This window comes from Miniopterus schreibersii (assembly GCF_964146895.1).
Source record: "Miniopterus schreibersii genome assembly, chromosome: 7".
Taxonomy (NCBI): Eukaryota; Metazoa; Chordata; class Mammalia; order Chiroptera; family Miniopteridae; genus Miniopterus; species Miniopterus schreibersii.
Window position 1 is genome coordinate 48,773,203 of NC_138108.1, and position 17,219 is coordinate 48,790,421.

General features: G+C 34.9%; 1 protein-coding gene across 1 annotated transcript in view; it reads left to right on the forward strand.

Annotated features, from left to right (window-relative positions):
- KCNH7 (potassium voltage-gated channel subfamily H member 7) overlaps window positions 1–17,219 on the forward strand; it is a 391,026-nt gene that overhangs the window by 268,639 nt on the left and 105,168 nt on the right. Inside the window, exons 4-5 of the mRNA XM_081143216.1 lie at window positions 2,295–2,723; window positions 15,995–16,209. Coding sequence (XP_080999342.1) covers window positions 2,295–2,723; window positions 15,995–16,209 — 644 coding nt within the window. The remainder of the gene's footprint in view (window positions 1–2,294; window positions 2,724–15,994; window positions 16,210–17,219) is intronic.

Genomic DNA, 17,219 nt, shown 5'->3' on the forward strand with positions numbered 1-17,219 from the left:
TGGGTTGCAAAATGCTCCTCACCCTTGTAGGGGTGTGTGAGGGAGGCAACCAGTGGATGTGTCTCTCACATCAATGTTTCTCTCTCTCTCTCTTCCCCCTCCCTCCTTCCCTTCCACTCTCTCTGAAAAGCAATGGAAAAAAATATCCTCAGGTAAAGGGATTAAAAAAAAATTAAAAAACAAAAGAAGACAATATGATGCAATGTGGAAAGTAATTAGCATCCTATTGCAAGAAATTAGGTGAACTGATAGTAGCTTAGCAAAAGTGAGAGCAGTGGAGGTTAGAGAAGTGAAAATGATTATTATGAATTACTATCATTAAAAAGATTTTCCAGAGGTGAAATGAACACAATTAGATATGATCAGATATGGAGGGGGTAGAAGTGAGAGAGAACAGTAACTAGCATGACCTTCGAGGGTCAGGCTAATAGGACTAGATGGATTGTAGTGCCATACACTGAAAGAAAGGGCTGGGCTTGGAAAGATAGACCATGAGAGTGGATTTGCTATGGGATTTTGAGGCATCATTAAGAATTCTAAATGAAGATGTTGATTAGACCATTAAATATGGAACTAAGGTTTGGAACTAAGAAAAGAGGTCTGGGCTGGAGATACAGATTTATGAGTCACTGGATTAAACATGGAATTGAAACTATGTGTGTGCATGAGACCGTCCACTAGAAGAGTATACTCAAATAAAATGAAGAAAAGTTTTCAGTCTTCTTTCATGTTTTAAGACCATCTTCAATGCATTGAGGAAAAATTGATACTAAATATATTAAAGATAATGGTGCCCATGACACTTAGAGAATGTAAGAAGATAAATAACCCAAAGACACCAGCTGACTAACTAGAAGGGTGACGTGTAATTGTAAAGCCATGGGTGACGTGGACCTAAGCTACTGAGCTGGCAATAGAATTAGAAACTCTGAATTTTCTTGTAGACAATTCTTAGAAAAGCTTAACCAATCAACATTAAAAGTCTGGAGTATGTTCCTCCATAACTTTCTCTACTGCTATACAACTTATATGGACTAATAGAGGGTTCTGTTATTTTTAATGAAAAAATATTATCATAAACACATTTAAGCTGAAACTTTCATTTTCACTTAACACTACATTTGTGTAACCTTCTAATCAAAACATATACATATTCTTGTTTTTTACCGAATATCATAAGGCTTCAAAGTATAATAATGCCATAATTTACTCAACCATTCTTCATCTAATGGACATTCTGATTATGTCCAGTTTTTGTGTCTTATAATATACTGTAAATGGAATTGCTGAGTCAAGTGAAAAGTGTTGTTGTTGTTTTTTAATAGATATTGTAAAATGACTTTCCAAAGAATTTGTAGGAATTTGCAATCCCCAGTGGAGTGTCAGAATGCTCTCCAGCATTCTTTGCCAGCACTAGATGTTATGCTTTTTTTTTTCATTTACTGCTAGATTGAAGAGTAAAAAATGATATAATCTTGTCTCAGTTTGCATTTTTACTACCAGTGAGTTTGTGTTTCTTAGCTAATATTTTAATTTTTATTATCTACCCTTTAATGTTTATATTTACTTGCCTTTTCTAAGCATCATTGACTCTGAGATATATATAACATTTTATGCCATATTCTTAGATTTTAGAACAAAGAAATCAGGAAAAAGAAATTCCTATCTTTACCATACATCTCTCTCTGAAACCAAAAGTCTTGCAAGAATTCCAAATGGGATGAGAAACATCTCATACACACCTGACCCCACTTTTTCCATCCACACTCAACTCACATTATTATCCAACAGAAACCTTCTAGATATGTCAGGACAACTCCTTACCTCCACCTCGTTCCCTTCCCTCCTACTGGCAGTACAGTCGCCCTCCAACACACACACACTCGCATACATTATAATCTTTTCTGTGTTCCTTTTACACATGGTGTCCCATCCCTTCTTTTTCTTTCTAAACTATGCTCTATCCTTCAAATCCCCTTAAAGAATGGGTGTATAGTGGATATATGTTTTTAATTTATTAAAACAAAAAACCTCATGTCATTCAAATAATGTTTTCATGTCCCTGGAGAATATCTATCAAAAACATGGTAAAATTATTTTACTACTTTTTTACACTTCTATAATCATTTGTTTTACTCTCAGAGAAGTTTCGACAATGTCCCTCATTTGAACTGTAAATTAAGTATTGATTAATAACTCTTTTTATGTCATTTAAATATGAGCCAAAATGTTTGTTTGTTTTAAGAGAGATATCTTTTGTCTTCTAATAATGCTCTTTTCTGTCTTTACTTTAGGGAAACTTTTTGGGTTCAAGTTCCCTGGCCTGAGAGTTCTCACCTACAGAAAGCAGTCCTTACCACAAGAAGACCCCGATGTGGTTGTAATTGACTCATCTAAGCACAGTGACGATTCAGTGGCCATGAAGCACTTCAAGTCTCCCACAAAAGAAAGCTGCAGCCCCTCTGAAGCAGATGATACAAAAGCCTTGATACAGCCCAGCAAATGCTCCCCCTTGGTGAATATATCTGGACCTCTTGACCATTCCTCTCCCAAAAGGCAATGGGACAGACTCTACCCTGACATGCTGCAGTCAACCTCCCAGCTGACTCATTCCAGATCGAAGGAAAGCATCTGTAGCATACGGAGGGCTTCTTCTGTTCATGATATAGAAGGATTCAGTGTCCACCCCAAGAACGTATTTAGAGACCGACATGCCAGTGAAGGTATGTTTGTGGGGGTTTTTAAATATGAAAGCATAAATTTATGGGCAATGAAAGGGAATTTTCATATTGTTTTTAATTTCGACATTAATCCTTATGTCTTAGAGCAGCGATTTTCAACCTTTTTCATCTCATGGCACACAAAAACTAATTACCAAAATTCTGCAGCACACCAAAAAATAAATTTTTTGCCTGACAAAAAAAATAGGTATAATTTTGATTCATTCACAGCAGACAGCTATTGTTGTGTTGGCTGTTGTTATTTTTTTATTTGACAATCTAAAGGAAAAGAGATAGTGCCCCTGAATACATAGTGCATCTTTTAAAAATTCTTGCAGCTCACCCGTTGAAAATCGCTGCCTTAGAGGAAGAAAAGTGAGCAAAGGCTATTAAAAAATATGAGTACTACATTAAGAGTTGTTACTGGTTTCTTCTTTGAACCTCAGTGAATAATTTGGTTTCTTCTGGCTTCTTTATCTGTGTTTCTGAAATAGTATGATAGCCATTATCTGCCTACTTTATGGAAGTTTAGTGAATTAATGCGTAATGTAAGATGTGCTTAGGTCGTGACACTATCATCTCAAGCATAGTAATCATTTTTGTTACACTTAGCAAATAGTCAAGCTCTGGAAGAAACACTGTGTGCTTTCACAGGACTGTGTAAGTGACCAACTCTTTCCGAAGGAAGAGGTGTATGAAATGTTACATACTGAGTGATCAGAAAGCTATGAGCTGATTAAAGGCAGGGAGGGAATAGGTGGGGGAAGGGAAAAGCTTAGGCCAAAAAACTCTTGGTCTCAAATGAAACGCAAAGTCAGAATCGCTTGTTTCTCCTTGGCTTCTTTTTCACATTCTTACATTCGTTAGTAATGAAAGTATGGATTAATAAAAAGCATTGACAAAAACTATGCATCATTAACACAATAATGAATAACATTTGTTGAGCATTTGCTATGTGAGAGGCAGTGTAACTGCTTGATACACATTACTTCTCATTTAGTTCCCATAACCTTGTAAGTTAGGGACTATTATTAATTCCCATTTCATAAATGAAGAAACTGAGGCATAGATATGCTAAACAAATAACTGGCTCAAAGTTGTAGAGTGTCAGAGCTGGCCCTTAAACACAGAACCCAGAATCAGTTCGTTTTTCTTCCCTCACTCCTGCTCCATGAAACCTTGCTGTGGAAAGGGTCTATTGAGTCACTGAACTTTTCCCAGGGGGTCTGAGATTCAGAGTGCCTGTTGCATGGATACATCAGTTTTCTGAATCCTACGGATTTGGGCTCTTGAGAGACCCACCGTCCTTTCTGTGATATTCCTTCCTGCGAGGGCCCATCATCACTCATGCTGCTGCTTCGTAAATCAGAAATCCTATTCCGGGCTCCTGAGTGAAGGGGGCTACGTAGTTTGCCAGTTAGTCACTGTTATTTTTTAAGTCTCATGTCCAGCCTCTTCAAGGCTCCGTCCCCTCCTATGTAGTCTATTTTAATCCTGCACAAAACTAATTACCTTTCTCCAAAAATATATCATACATTTTCTTGGCTTTAATACTTTATTCTGCCAGGAATACTCTTCCCAACTCTGTTCCATAGCCGTAAGGGCCCACTTCCCCGTCTCAAACCAGAGGGATGGAGCTTGCACCCGAGTGTGCAAAGCAGTGTTTACATGTATTAGAGCATTTAATGCAGTCTATGTTATTGTGCGTTGTATGTCTGGGTCATCCCTGTTAGATGTGCAAGTATGTAATTATGTTGCTATGAGCTCCTCCAGCACAGGAGTTCTGGCATAGTCAGCTTTGCAGCCTCAGTATCCAGAACAATTGCTTATGCCATGACAGGATCTCAGTAAGTGCTGGTTAAAATTGAGGGGACCATGCTCGTGAATTATGTTCCAAAAACACACACATCAGGAAATGAGTTACCTGCCCCATAATGCTCTAAAATTTAAACGAGAATCTTAGGATTGAACCATGTGGGGATCTATATTTAAAGGGCACTGTGAAGTAGAAAAGGTAGGAGAGGTGAAAGAAAATGAGTTGGCAGGAAAAATTCAGAGAGAAAAATCAGTATCACTGAAAGAGAAGGAGTGGTTTTCTATAAGATAGGTTTGAGGAACTCTACATGGCCAAAGAGCAATTAGCACACCTATTTTTATCTGTAGTCCAAAGAATGTCAAAAGGAGAAAAGAAATAAAATTAAGGACAATTTTGATACTGGAAAATAATCTAAGGCCCTAAACCGTGTAGTAATTTCATACTCGATATCACCTGATGGAATGAGAGCTCTGAAACTTGATCTTTGAGCAATGGATCCTATGGCTGAAAAAACAGTAAAATCAACAAAGTAATTTAAATGACCAACATATGTTTTAGTTGGTTAATCCAATTAGTGTAGTCATTTTTAGAAATTATACTGACTTCTCAGAGATTGGCCTTATTGCCTGGAAGCTGAGTTACAGTATAATAACATTCAGAAACAGTAAACATGAGTATTAAATGATACATAATCAGTGCATTATACATACACAAACTTAGCCTGTGATTTGACAGTGGTACTGAGAAGATTAGATCAGATTTCATGATTTAACTTTATTGTTTTCAATTTTATGTGATCTCCATTTAGTGCACAGTTACTGATGCAATTATGGGAAAGGATGATTTAACATTTTTTGACTTCTCAGTGTGGGTTCTATACATGGACATGAGATGTTGGGATCATCTTCAATTTTCTTCCCCCATCCAACTCATGCTATTGTCAAAAAATGTGTCACTTTCTTGCAGATGCTACAGTTAATGTCTGATAAATTCTTTGGGCATTTTGTACTTCAGCTTTAGAATGATTTTAGCTACCAAATCACCAATTGGCATAGAACACTATACTTCCTAAGGTTATATCTTCGATATATTTTAGAAACTGAGCCACTGATAAAGGAAGATGGAAAACTTTTAAAACAGACTTTAGTTTTATGAATTCATATAACTGGTTAACAGGTTCCACCCCACATGCACCAGATTTTGAATTCATATTGTTGTCTCCTGTTTTAAGAAGAGCATTTTCCTCCTATATTGGCTATCTTTATAGACCTTTAAGCAATTTGCAAATAGTGCATACATCATATTTTACATGATCCTTTCATTTAATCTACATTATCAGGTTCCTTAGAACCATTTGTGGTGAATTTTTAATCTAATCCATCATGAACCAATACATTTGTAAATACAATAAAAATACACTACTAGAAAAATGAAATTTAAAAAATAGACACACAAAATATAAACCCCAGTTGCTTTATTATTAGATTGAAAGTTGTAAACTCCCTTTGGCAAACTCCTACAAGACTCTAAGTGCTTACTCCAGCACCTGCACATACACTGTCGTGGGGGGGTAACCAGCAGACCTAGCTAGAGCCAGCACAGGGACCCATGCTCTGCCTTAGAACCTCAACTCAGCATGAGCTATATACTGTGACTCTATAATGGTCAGTTCCCTTTTTAACTTGAAAATAATTTTTATTTATAACTTTCAGGTTTGGGGAGTAGAATTATAATTTTTAAACTCTTGAAAGCACTTGTTATTTTACTAATGATTTTTGAACCCAGCTTCTGATGGGGATAATTAATTCTACGTAATCAAGGCCTCTTCCACTGTCCCTATTTGCTTTAAATGGTCCCTTAAAGTGGGTAGAGAGTAGTCATCTAAGGTCATAGTTTTATTTGTGTATCTCTGTCCAAGGCAATGACTACACTAGCAATTCAATATACCCCACTATTGAAATTGCTTCAATTGTAAGCTTTGAACAATTATAATATATCCCAAGATTTTAAATATGCACAGTATTAGCGATATGAACAAATGTTCAAGAGATTTTTCAAATCTTGGATATATTTGAATGGCTTTGACATGACTTTATTTATTTTTAAGCTTGTTTGTTTAAAAACTAGTAATGCATATTTTGTTGGTAGCAAATATGTAACGAAGAGTCAAATACTAATCTCAAAATAAATCTGGAAACACTCCATTCTGAGATTTGAAAACAGCCAATTTTAATGTAAACAAATTTCTTAAATATTCTAGGTATTATACAGAGTGCATTGTGACAACATAATTTTTAAAATCTTACATTACCTTTGAACAGTCAAATGTTTCATTGATTTCTTACAATTATTTTTGCCTAAGAATGACTCTTTGTATACAGTTTGGCATTTTCAAAATATACATTAAAGAACGTTTATGAAAGGGACAAATAATAAATTTGTGATTGATAATGCAAGTTGGTTTATAAGTTAGAATGTTGTTTTAGAAATATTTTTTCTTATTAACATACTAGGTGAAATTACACACAAAAATTAACATGCAAAATGTTGTGTAGTCTGTCTTTTCAATGATAGTTGAAGCAACAGTAAAACTGGCTTCTGACAAGGTTGAAAGTTTTTATCACAACTGCAGGCAGCTGAGGATGTCTTTCTCCAAACGATCATAATTATAATATCTGTATCTTGGAATCCACTTAATAAGTGAGATAAATGTTTCACATATTTTAACATGAACGTTTATGACAGCAGATATTATTTCTAGCATATGCATTTTACTTGGTTGAATAGTACAAAATGTAGTTAATTTCCAGGATAAATTTTCAAGCATTGCATTCTGTTTTCTGATTGTTTTTTACAGAGGTAATTCAGTGTATATAACATAATTTTAGTCTTTTTATATTTCTTTCTTTTTTCATCCTTATGTGTTGAAAACAGACAATGGTCGCAGTGTCAAAGGTAAAGTACAAACTCGAATGTTAACATCTGAAGCGCAACGTGCCCCTTTACTTGGCATGTTAAGTTGCCTGCTGTATGCCCTGTCCGATGCCACATCATGCTTCCCTTAGCGAGGCCGGGCCCTGGTGGAGACATCACGGCTTGATTTGGTTGGAGACATTGTTACTTTCTCAGTCGTGTGATGAGCTTTCCCCACCCCACCGAACCCTGCAAGAAGGATAAGCCTAGGTGGACAAACAATACTTCCTAAATATTTAAATCATTTGGAAAGATACAAGTCTCAAGCTAAATATATTCCAGTGTGAAAGAGGTGCATAAGGCTATTTCAGCCAAAAAAAAATATTTTCTGAGTTCAAGGTTAAATAAGCAAAGTGCTACATGACAGCATCACTTCACTTGTTCCTCTTTTGTTTCCTTAAAACTAGTTTCACGTTCCTGGATGGCAGGGGGTATGGTTTTAAGCTTACTGTAGTAGTAAACTGTACATGCATGATAGTCATTTTCTATTTTCCTATATTACATTTCAATCATGTTGAATTGTGTCTTATATTAGTCGGAAATCACCGGCATGACCTACAGCTACTACAGGGTACTGGTTAACTGAGAAATACCTCTGGATAAATCTGGATTTGGCTAAAAATCTGAAATTCACTTCTGTTTTTCTACTAGATCGGAGTGGATACAAGGAATCACAAAATACGATAATCCTATATTCTCATCAAATGGAAAACTTGTGGGGCTTAGTCTTTTAACATAGACCATGCATGCTGCTGTGGGTATGCATGTGGTGACAATGACTCGTTTTGTGCATGTGTGTTGCATGGACACGTCTCCACCAGTAACCATCATTACTTAGAACTCACTGTTTTGATCTCTTTCCTATGTCACTGCTTCTCTAATCACTGTGAAGTTTTGGATATTGATTTCTCAATTGTTTCTCTAATTAATTCAGAGCTGGTGACTGTTAAGAATTAATATCACTAAAAACTAAAGATGTTTTCTGGCCAGCAGCCCAGAATAATTTGAAAATAAGGGAAATTGTGGCAACTTCTTTCCATCCCAGTTTTATTTTGTAAGCACTTTAAAAAGGGCCTATGCAGGCAACCGGGATGAGATTTCATCTGCATGCATATTCTACCCTTGGCCTAAGATTTCTAAAAGGAAGGGAATTAGTGTCAGCTGTGGGTGGTGATTTGAGTTGATATCATTCAGAACATCACCTCAAGGAACAGAATACAAACAACTCTCACCAACTTGCCTCGGTGACATCTAGCTGGCTTTAGCTTTAACAATTAACCATAAATTATTAGACATTAATTTTCCAGTAATCTTTTAAATGCGGTGAGAAATGAATCTAATTTTCTCTCAATAAATAAAAAATTGAGCTTATCTTCCAAACTAGTAGTTTGCAGAGTTGTCATTCAAACCACAGCAATTTTATTTTTGTCTCATAAACAAATCCAGTTACTCTCTAACCTTTTTTTCTCAGCCCCCCATTTTAAAATAGCAACAGCCTTTGCACAAAAATGAATCATAAAGTCAGAATTTGGAATTAAGAAACTCTAAACCATTGTAGAAAGTTTTTGTATATTAATTTTTATGAAGGTAAACTCCCAGTTTAGTTAAAACACATGCAAATTTAATAAAAATGCAATGTACCTGTGCCCTCCAAAGTCTTCATTATTTGTTCAGGCTCTGGTTTTAAAAACAATTTGAAAAATATTTAAGTGCCTGCCTCCTTTAAGTATTCACAGAGCAATTAATATACTACTTAGATATAGGACAATACAATAACTGTGCTTTTTAAATTTGGGGGGAGGGGTCCTAAACTACATTTAAATTAAAAAAGTTTTAAAATAAAAGACAAATTTCTATACTTCTTTGTATATACTTGCATAATTATTTTTTCAATATTTAACTCAATCACAAATTATTTCCTTACCAAAATAAAATAAATAATTTAGGAATGCATTTGGAAGGTTTTCAAGATCATCTGTTTTATTCCCCTCAGGCAAGGTTATTGTCTAAATCCCTTGCACAGGTGCTAGAGGCATCTTTATCTCCAGTGGAGTCCATTCTTGAACTTTCTTGGGAAATCTATTTTACTGCCGGTTACACAAAGAGCGAAGCTAAGTCCTTCTTGCTGAAATGTAATTTATTCCCCTTCATCTATCTGGAGTTGGATAGAGATGCTAGCTGGCCACTTCTAATCTTGATGTTATATCACAGAATAAAAACAGCAAATTGATACTCAATCTTTTCTTCTAAATGGAATAATTTCCATTTACCCTTCTTCCTTGGGATCAATTTTGTTTCCCTTTAATAATTCCCTTAGCACTCTGACTCTTTAAAATTAGACTTTAGAGATCAAAAAGTGTAACTCATTATCAGAGTGACAACTTTAAATAAATTGCATCTGCTGTTTATTGTTGTGTGTGGGTGTACATTATATTTTTCCACGAATTCTCTAACATGTAAGAAGTGAACCTAATCCTACAATCACACATAAACAGATTTCTACCTCCAACTAAGTGGTTTATCTGCTTATTATGCTTTTCAAGTCATCAATAACAATTAACCCCTTGCCCTACTTAGTAAATAAGTCACCCATATAATTTTACCCCTTTAGTGCTTCCACCTCCTTCTCATCCCCTGTAACACTGCATCCCACTGGCAATGGTATGTTCAGTTTCTAACTTGTCTAAGAATCTGGCATATGAGTCAGAAGAAAACTACTCTCAAGATTTATCACAGCTTTTACCTTTTCTATAGCCACAAAAACTATCAGACTCACAATGGAAATCAATTGATCTGACACAACTGATTCTCATAAGTTACACTGGTGATTACTGAGGATTTGTGATTTTATAAGTTGATTTGCAAGTTGATTTTTCAGTGGTGATGGTTTTCTTCTGTAAATTTTATATGCCGGGCACTGAAACAGACAATATAGATATTGACTACAAATAATATGATTACTTTTTATCTTTTTCTAGTGTTAGTGGGGTGTCCTTTTGTTTATTGACAATGTTCTTTTACAAATTTCAATTATTAAACACTGTTCTTGCATTTTCTTTAATGTTGTCACTTCAGTGACTTAGGTTTCATTAAACCTTAGCAAAATAAACTCAGTGCCCTAGGAAATATCGTACAAACACCTGGTGAGTTGAAAACAACCTTGATCTTTTTAATTTCCTTCTCCCTTGACCCATTTGGCCCTCAAGAGCAATGATCTTTAAATATATATATATATAATTATATATATATAATTATATATATATAATTATATATAATATATAAGATATATATTGTATATAATTATATAATTATATTATATATATATTATATATATTATATCGAATGTCCTTAACTATATTTCCATCACCACCTAAAAGAAAACATATTCTCCTTTGGTATCTTGTAACTCATGATAAATTTAAAATTCTTCCCAATTTTTGCTGTTGCCTCTAGCTTAATTTCTAAATGCAGGGTATTTTCTTTATAGCTGGAACCTGGCCTACTTTATATTTAATCAGACACTTGTAATATATTAGAGCTTTACATAGCTGCTGGTTTAGTCTTCTTGGTCACCTGTTTTCCACCTCCTGCAAGTATATTGGAAAATTTAATCCAGTCATCCATTTTGCAAATATTTCTCTAAAAAATATCGAGTCCTTCTATAGACTCTTGAGTTTTACATTTCTGTCTACTAAATCAATTATTTCCCTTTATGTCTGCCCACTTATTTTCTTTAAATTGATTTAACTTTGTTTTTCAGGTTATTCTCCTTTCTTTCATTAGAATCCTAAACCCCAACTGTTCATGATCACTCAGGGAGGCTGCCTTGCACCTTTAAATCCTCAGCCAAGGCCTCTCTGAATATAGACCTAGGAGGTAGGAAGCCCTGTATTCTGATTTCTAGATTCCTATTTCTTTTTGGCCTCATAGTCTATCTGCTTTGGTTCACAATTGGTAAAATAAAGATATTGCTAATGCCTATCTTTAATTAAAGTGTTGGAAACTTTTTCGTTAGAATTTTAATAGATTTTAGAATTACCTAACCCAACACTGATCTGTTAGAAGACTCTAACAGACTTCTGCATATAAATATCTGCTTCAACGTCAGTAGAAAGGAACATAATCATCTGTTATACAGGGTAAAATAAATTGTGAAAGTCTTGTCTAAGGAGCATGCATGAATTATTTTAAGAAATATTTTGTTTTGTTGAATTCTTTAAATGGATAGATTTAAAAGGTAACCTAGATTAAATCTCTAATTCTAAAAGCTTAAAAAAACACACACACAAGAAAATAGAGTGCCAGTTTAGAAAGACTTTCCACCAGTAAGTACGAGAAGCTAAAATACAGACTGCAATGCATTTGTAATACTCTGAGGCCAAATCTTAGCCCTTTCAGATCTAACGTCCTCTTGTTGCAACAAATATTTTTTATACTCATTTTACTATCCTGAAACTACATTCAGAAATAATTTAACTTAGTTCTAAAAGAACAATGTGATTTTTTAACTGTAATATAAATAAGAGATAAAAGTAGTTTATAATAAAATGATATTTATCTTAATATGTTAATATTCAGATGTAACTACACTAGAAGACATAATGCAATAATTAGATATAAGGGAAAAAAACGGCTTTAAGTGATTAAAAACATGAGAAAACTCTCCATGTAAGTACTGAATAAAATGATAGCACAAAAGTATGGTTGGCTAACAAAATAAAACTCACAATTGGAATAAATAGTAACACATTGGACATATCTATACATACTTATGAATTTTAACAGTAAGAACTCATGGACACAGACAACACTGTAGTGACTGCAGGGGGGAGAGGGGTGGGTGGAGGTAGAAGAGGGCATATGGGGATAAATGGTGATGGGGGAAAAATAATAAAATAAAGAGGGAAAAAATACTCACTTAAAAAAGTAACAGTGGGAAACCAAAGCTGAATTATGAATAATATACCAAGATAAAGTGGGGAGAAAATGAGGGAGCATAATATTTTCAAAGCTGAGCTGGCCCTTGCTTTTAAGCGTAGCGTTAAAGCGACTCCCGCTGTGCTAGCATGCGGTAGTAATGAATTGCACAGAAGAAAGAAATCCCACTGAATGTCAGGACATATATTGATCCTCCAACACTTAAAAAAGACCTTGCAGACCACATGTCTTCAAAGGCAGTGGGAACTAGAAGATGGATTGGAAGAAAAAATGGCAATCAAGGCATTCTGGAGAAGTTATGGCAGATCTCTAGGGAGTTATTAGGGTTATATTGGAAACTAACAGGCAATCCCAAGACAGTTCATTTCAGATGTTTAGTTTTTACTGCATGGATTTCTTTTCATTGTATCACACATAATTTTACATATATAGGAGAGCAAAAGTAGGGAATATTTTAAAGTAATTTTATTAATGATTTTGATGTGATTCCTATAATTTCTACAAATTTAGTAATATCCAATCAACACTGTTAAAATAAGATTTAAATTTCTTTGCTTACATATTTTTGCATGTGACTACAAACACAGACTTAAAGCTTGAAATTTTGTACTGACAACTCAAATGCCATAAATAGTGTAGCTCTGATATGATTTTCCAAAATGGTGAACAACTTCTGGTAAAGTTCTGAATAAAACAGTGTAAAAAACCTTCCCTTTACGTGATAGTTGTAGCTCTGGAAAGTTCCATAATTAAAAACATGTTAAAAGTGCATTGTACTCTACATGTGAAACAGGTTCAAGGTTCAGATCATTATAAACAGGCTTTTCACCTACATGAATGCCCATGGGGCATATGGGACAATTTTTCAAGGTGAGAGAATAGCCACCTCCCATCATTGTGACAAATAAAAATGTTTCACAAATGCCTCTAGAGCAGCATTTTCAACCTTTTTCATCTCATGGCACACAAACTAATTACTAAAACACTGCGGCACACCCAAAAATATGTTTTTTGCTGATCTGACAAAAAATAGGTATGGCTATTGTTGTGTTAGCTATTGTCATTTCTTTATTTGATAAACTAAGGGAAAAGAGGTCAATGCCCCTGACTAAAAAGTTAGGTGTTGCACGTTTTAAAAATTCTCATGCACATTTATTCAAAATCGCTGCCCTAGACTGAAGTACTCTCATAGTTGAGACTACTTGCTTATAGGTGTAGCCAATTCAGTGGGGTTTATTGGAATAGGTCACAGAATAATCAAAGTATATTTAACAGTGTCTTTCTGCTATAACATAAATGACCCATGTTTTTACCAAGTTTTTTTAACAACTTTATAGATAATCTGCTTCAGAAACCCAACATGCAGAGAAAGGGAATTGAAGATTGGGCTGAAGGGTTTTAAACACAATTTATACATGAGCTTAACCTTCTGTAATCTCTTACCAGTATCCCTGTGTACAATAAAATTACCTAAGGAGTGAAAATATATTAAAATTGAGCAAAAGACAATAACAAGAAATCTGAAGTCCTGGAATTTTACAGGCTGTAAATATTAAGATACAGACCTGGAGTGTAGCCATAGAATGACACAAGAAAATGAAACATCATCTAAACTCTGTCCCAGTAACAAATTAGTACATGTAGTGGAGAGTTCTATACAGACCTGGAGAGTGGCCTTCTGTCAGAGTCCTACCTGAAGGCTAGAACAGTTTGGTGCCACTTTTGGATTTTAGTCCTCTCCTTGTCATATAAATAGAAAAAAGAGTGAAATTCTATATGCAAATGAGAACATACTGGGCAATAAATGTGCAGAGAACTCAATGGCATTTTTCACCTAGGTGGACATGGTCATCGTCATAGGAAAAAACTCAGGAAATGAATAGAAATGCACCTCAAGAAACACAGCGGTTGCTACCTCAATAAAAATTATCTTTAAATAACTTCAAACTTTTATAATAATCAAACATAACTTTTATAAATAAATATAATGTGATTTTTCTTCAAGGAAACTATGAACTAAATGATGAATATTTTTTTCTTGGCATAATATTTTTTCTGAGTTGATTTGTTGTTGAGGTCCAAAATATACAAACTATCAATATAATATTCCTCTGTTTATACCTCATTTGGTGCATAAAGTACATTTGGATCCCTAAACTGTTAGTTTCATTCTGAACAAGAAAGAAAAATAAGGCAAAATGTGTTAACTACCAAATTCATTCATGCAGTTTTTATGTTTTAAGCACTCTCTGAGGTAAAAAGCTAATGACTGTATAATACTCTTGGGCTCAAGATTTTTCTACAATTCTTCCTGATGCTAATTTCTAAGAGTTGCATAACATTATCCATTGTACAAGAACCTCTGGAGCATTTCCTGAATCTTCATAAGTAACAGACAATAGGTTCATCTCAAAAGAAGATATAGGTGGTCAGTGTATTTATCTTTAACAAAGGGTCAGGAGTCCTGGCACCTTGTCAAATAATTTGTGGGAAAGGAATTTGAGGTGTCATCAGGGTTGGTCAAAGGGTACAAACTTCCAGCTACAAGATGAATAAGTTGCCCTGGCAGGTGTGGCTCAGTTCATTGGGCGGCATCCCATGCACCTTAAGGGTTACTGGTTTGATTCCCAGTCAGGGGGCGTGCCTGGGTTTAGGGTTTGATCCCCAGTAGGGGGCATGCAGGAGACAGCTGATTGATGTTTCTCTCTCCCTCTCTCTCTCTAAAAATCAATAAAAATATTATTTAAAAAGATGAATAAGTTCTGGGGGTCTAATATACAGCATGGTTTAAAAAAATAAAGAAAAAGAAATAACAAGGTACTACCAATTCCAGGTATGTCCTATTACCTAGTTATGGTCACTTCAATTGGAAATCATTTGCCAAGGAAAAGATTTTAAAATCCCACACAGGATCCTAGAGTTTTCAATAGAGTCCACATACACACACACAAAAAGAAAGACATTTGCCCTTCATAGTCTTATCTGAAATTCCTCCATTTGGGCTTAACTGTTCTGGAAGCTCTGCAGAAATATCTCATAGAGGCAGTAGAAGCATATGAAGAACCCAGCTGACTTGTCACCTGTCATGGCACAGAGAGGAAAATAATAGTAATTGGAGCAAGGTAGACAGCCCATTCAGAAATATGGCCAACATGATTTTAACCATAGGCAAGTCCTTCCTTGAATAATCCCTGGATTATAAAATGAAATTCTTGAGAAACTTTGGAGGTAGAATTTGGCCCATGACAGAGAGTGGGGTTTTTTCTTTTATTTCAGCCCTTGATGAAAGAAGCTGAGAAATAGCTAAAGCCTCCATGTGCTCTCTCGATGAACACCTAGACCCCACCTTACCCTCAGATACCCATGTGCCACTCCATTCGGCAGTCAGTGACCCTAAACCCTGTGTTCAGGTATTAACTACCAAATTTAGTCACACCTGAGTCAGGGGCATATTAGTCATGGATCACCAGCAGGTCATTCAGGACTATTTTTTTCTTCTTCTATTTCTCTTGATATTGCTTTTACAAATACTTTCCAATTTTTTTAGGGCCTTTTAACCATATCAAGTCAAGCCTTCTGGGATCCACATCGGATTCAAACCTCAACAAATACAGCACCATTAACAAGATTCCACAGCTCACTCTGAATTTTTCAGATGTCAAAACTGAAAAAAAGAATACATCCCCTCCTTCTTCAGATAAAACCATTATTGCACCCAAGGTTAAAGATCGAACACACAATGTGACAGAGAAAGTTACCCAGGTAGGACATGATTTTACTATCAATTTCAACTGTTTTTTAAGGTTCTTTTCTACACCATAAAACACATTCTTTTTTCTATGAATGACTATCAAGAGAGGTAAGGCATTTATTTGCACTCCAATTTATCTTGAGATGTTGGGTGACCCTCACAAATAAATAAAGCTATAGACTGTGATTTTGTCTATTACGAGACTGAGCAAAAATGGAAAATGGGCTAACTTGGCATTGTTGTTCCCATTCTTGTAGAGGTGGTTAACCTGCTATTCATCATGTTTGGACATTTATTGTTTTGCTGCCAACTCTTGCATTATTAAAGCATGGTATTTTGTTATAATGGATGCATCTTTTGAAGCTTAGATGACTAATTGGTATTTACTCTTAACTGTGGCCTTCTTTTTTAACTTTACTAAGTAGAGTCAGATAAATCAGTTGACTTGGGGAAAAGAGCTGACTGAGATGATGGGAAGTCAGAGTAAACCAATGTATTTCCTAGGAACAATATTTTATTGTTTTTAAATAAATATTGCATGTTGAACTAGGATAAAAAGGTACTGTCTAACAAGAGTCATGGTTTAAAGAATAAGGGAAAATGATTTGTACTTATTACATTAAAATACCAACCTAAGCAGTACCTAGCTTTTGCTTACAATTCACTTACATTCTTGGGAATTCATGGCTCTAAAATTTGTGTCAAGTAAACAGGTGTTTTTTTTTTCTTCTTACAAACAAATTATTTAGTAAATTTGATTAGCAAATCTTTTCATAAACTGTTACAATATAAAGGTAGACTTGACCCGAATCTCCATACCAAGCACTGAAGATTTTGAATTAATAAAGTTGTTCTGTAATTATAATCACTGCAAGCAACAGTCTAGCAATTTGTAAATAACCTCCTTGTGTGAGCTGATAGCTATGTAATGACCATGAGTCAGCTGTAAATAGACCTGAGCAGTCTCTATTTGAGATGGGAAATTGTACATGCCGTGCTCTGATATATTACTTCGATATTT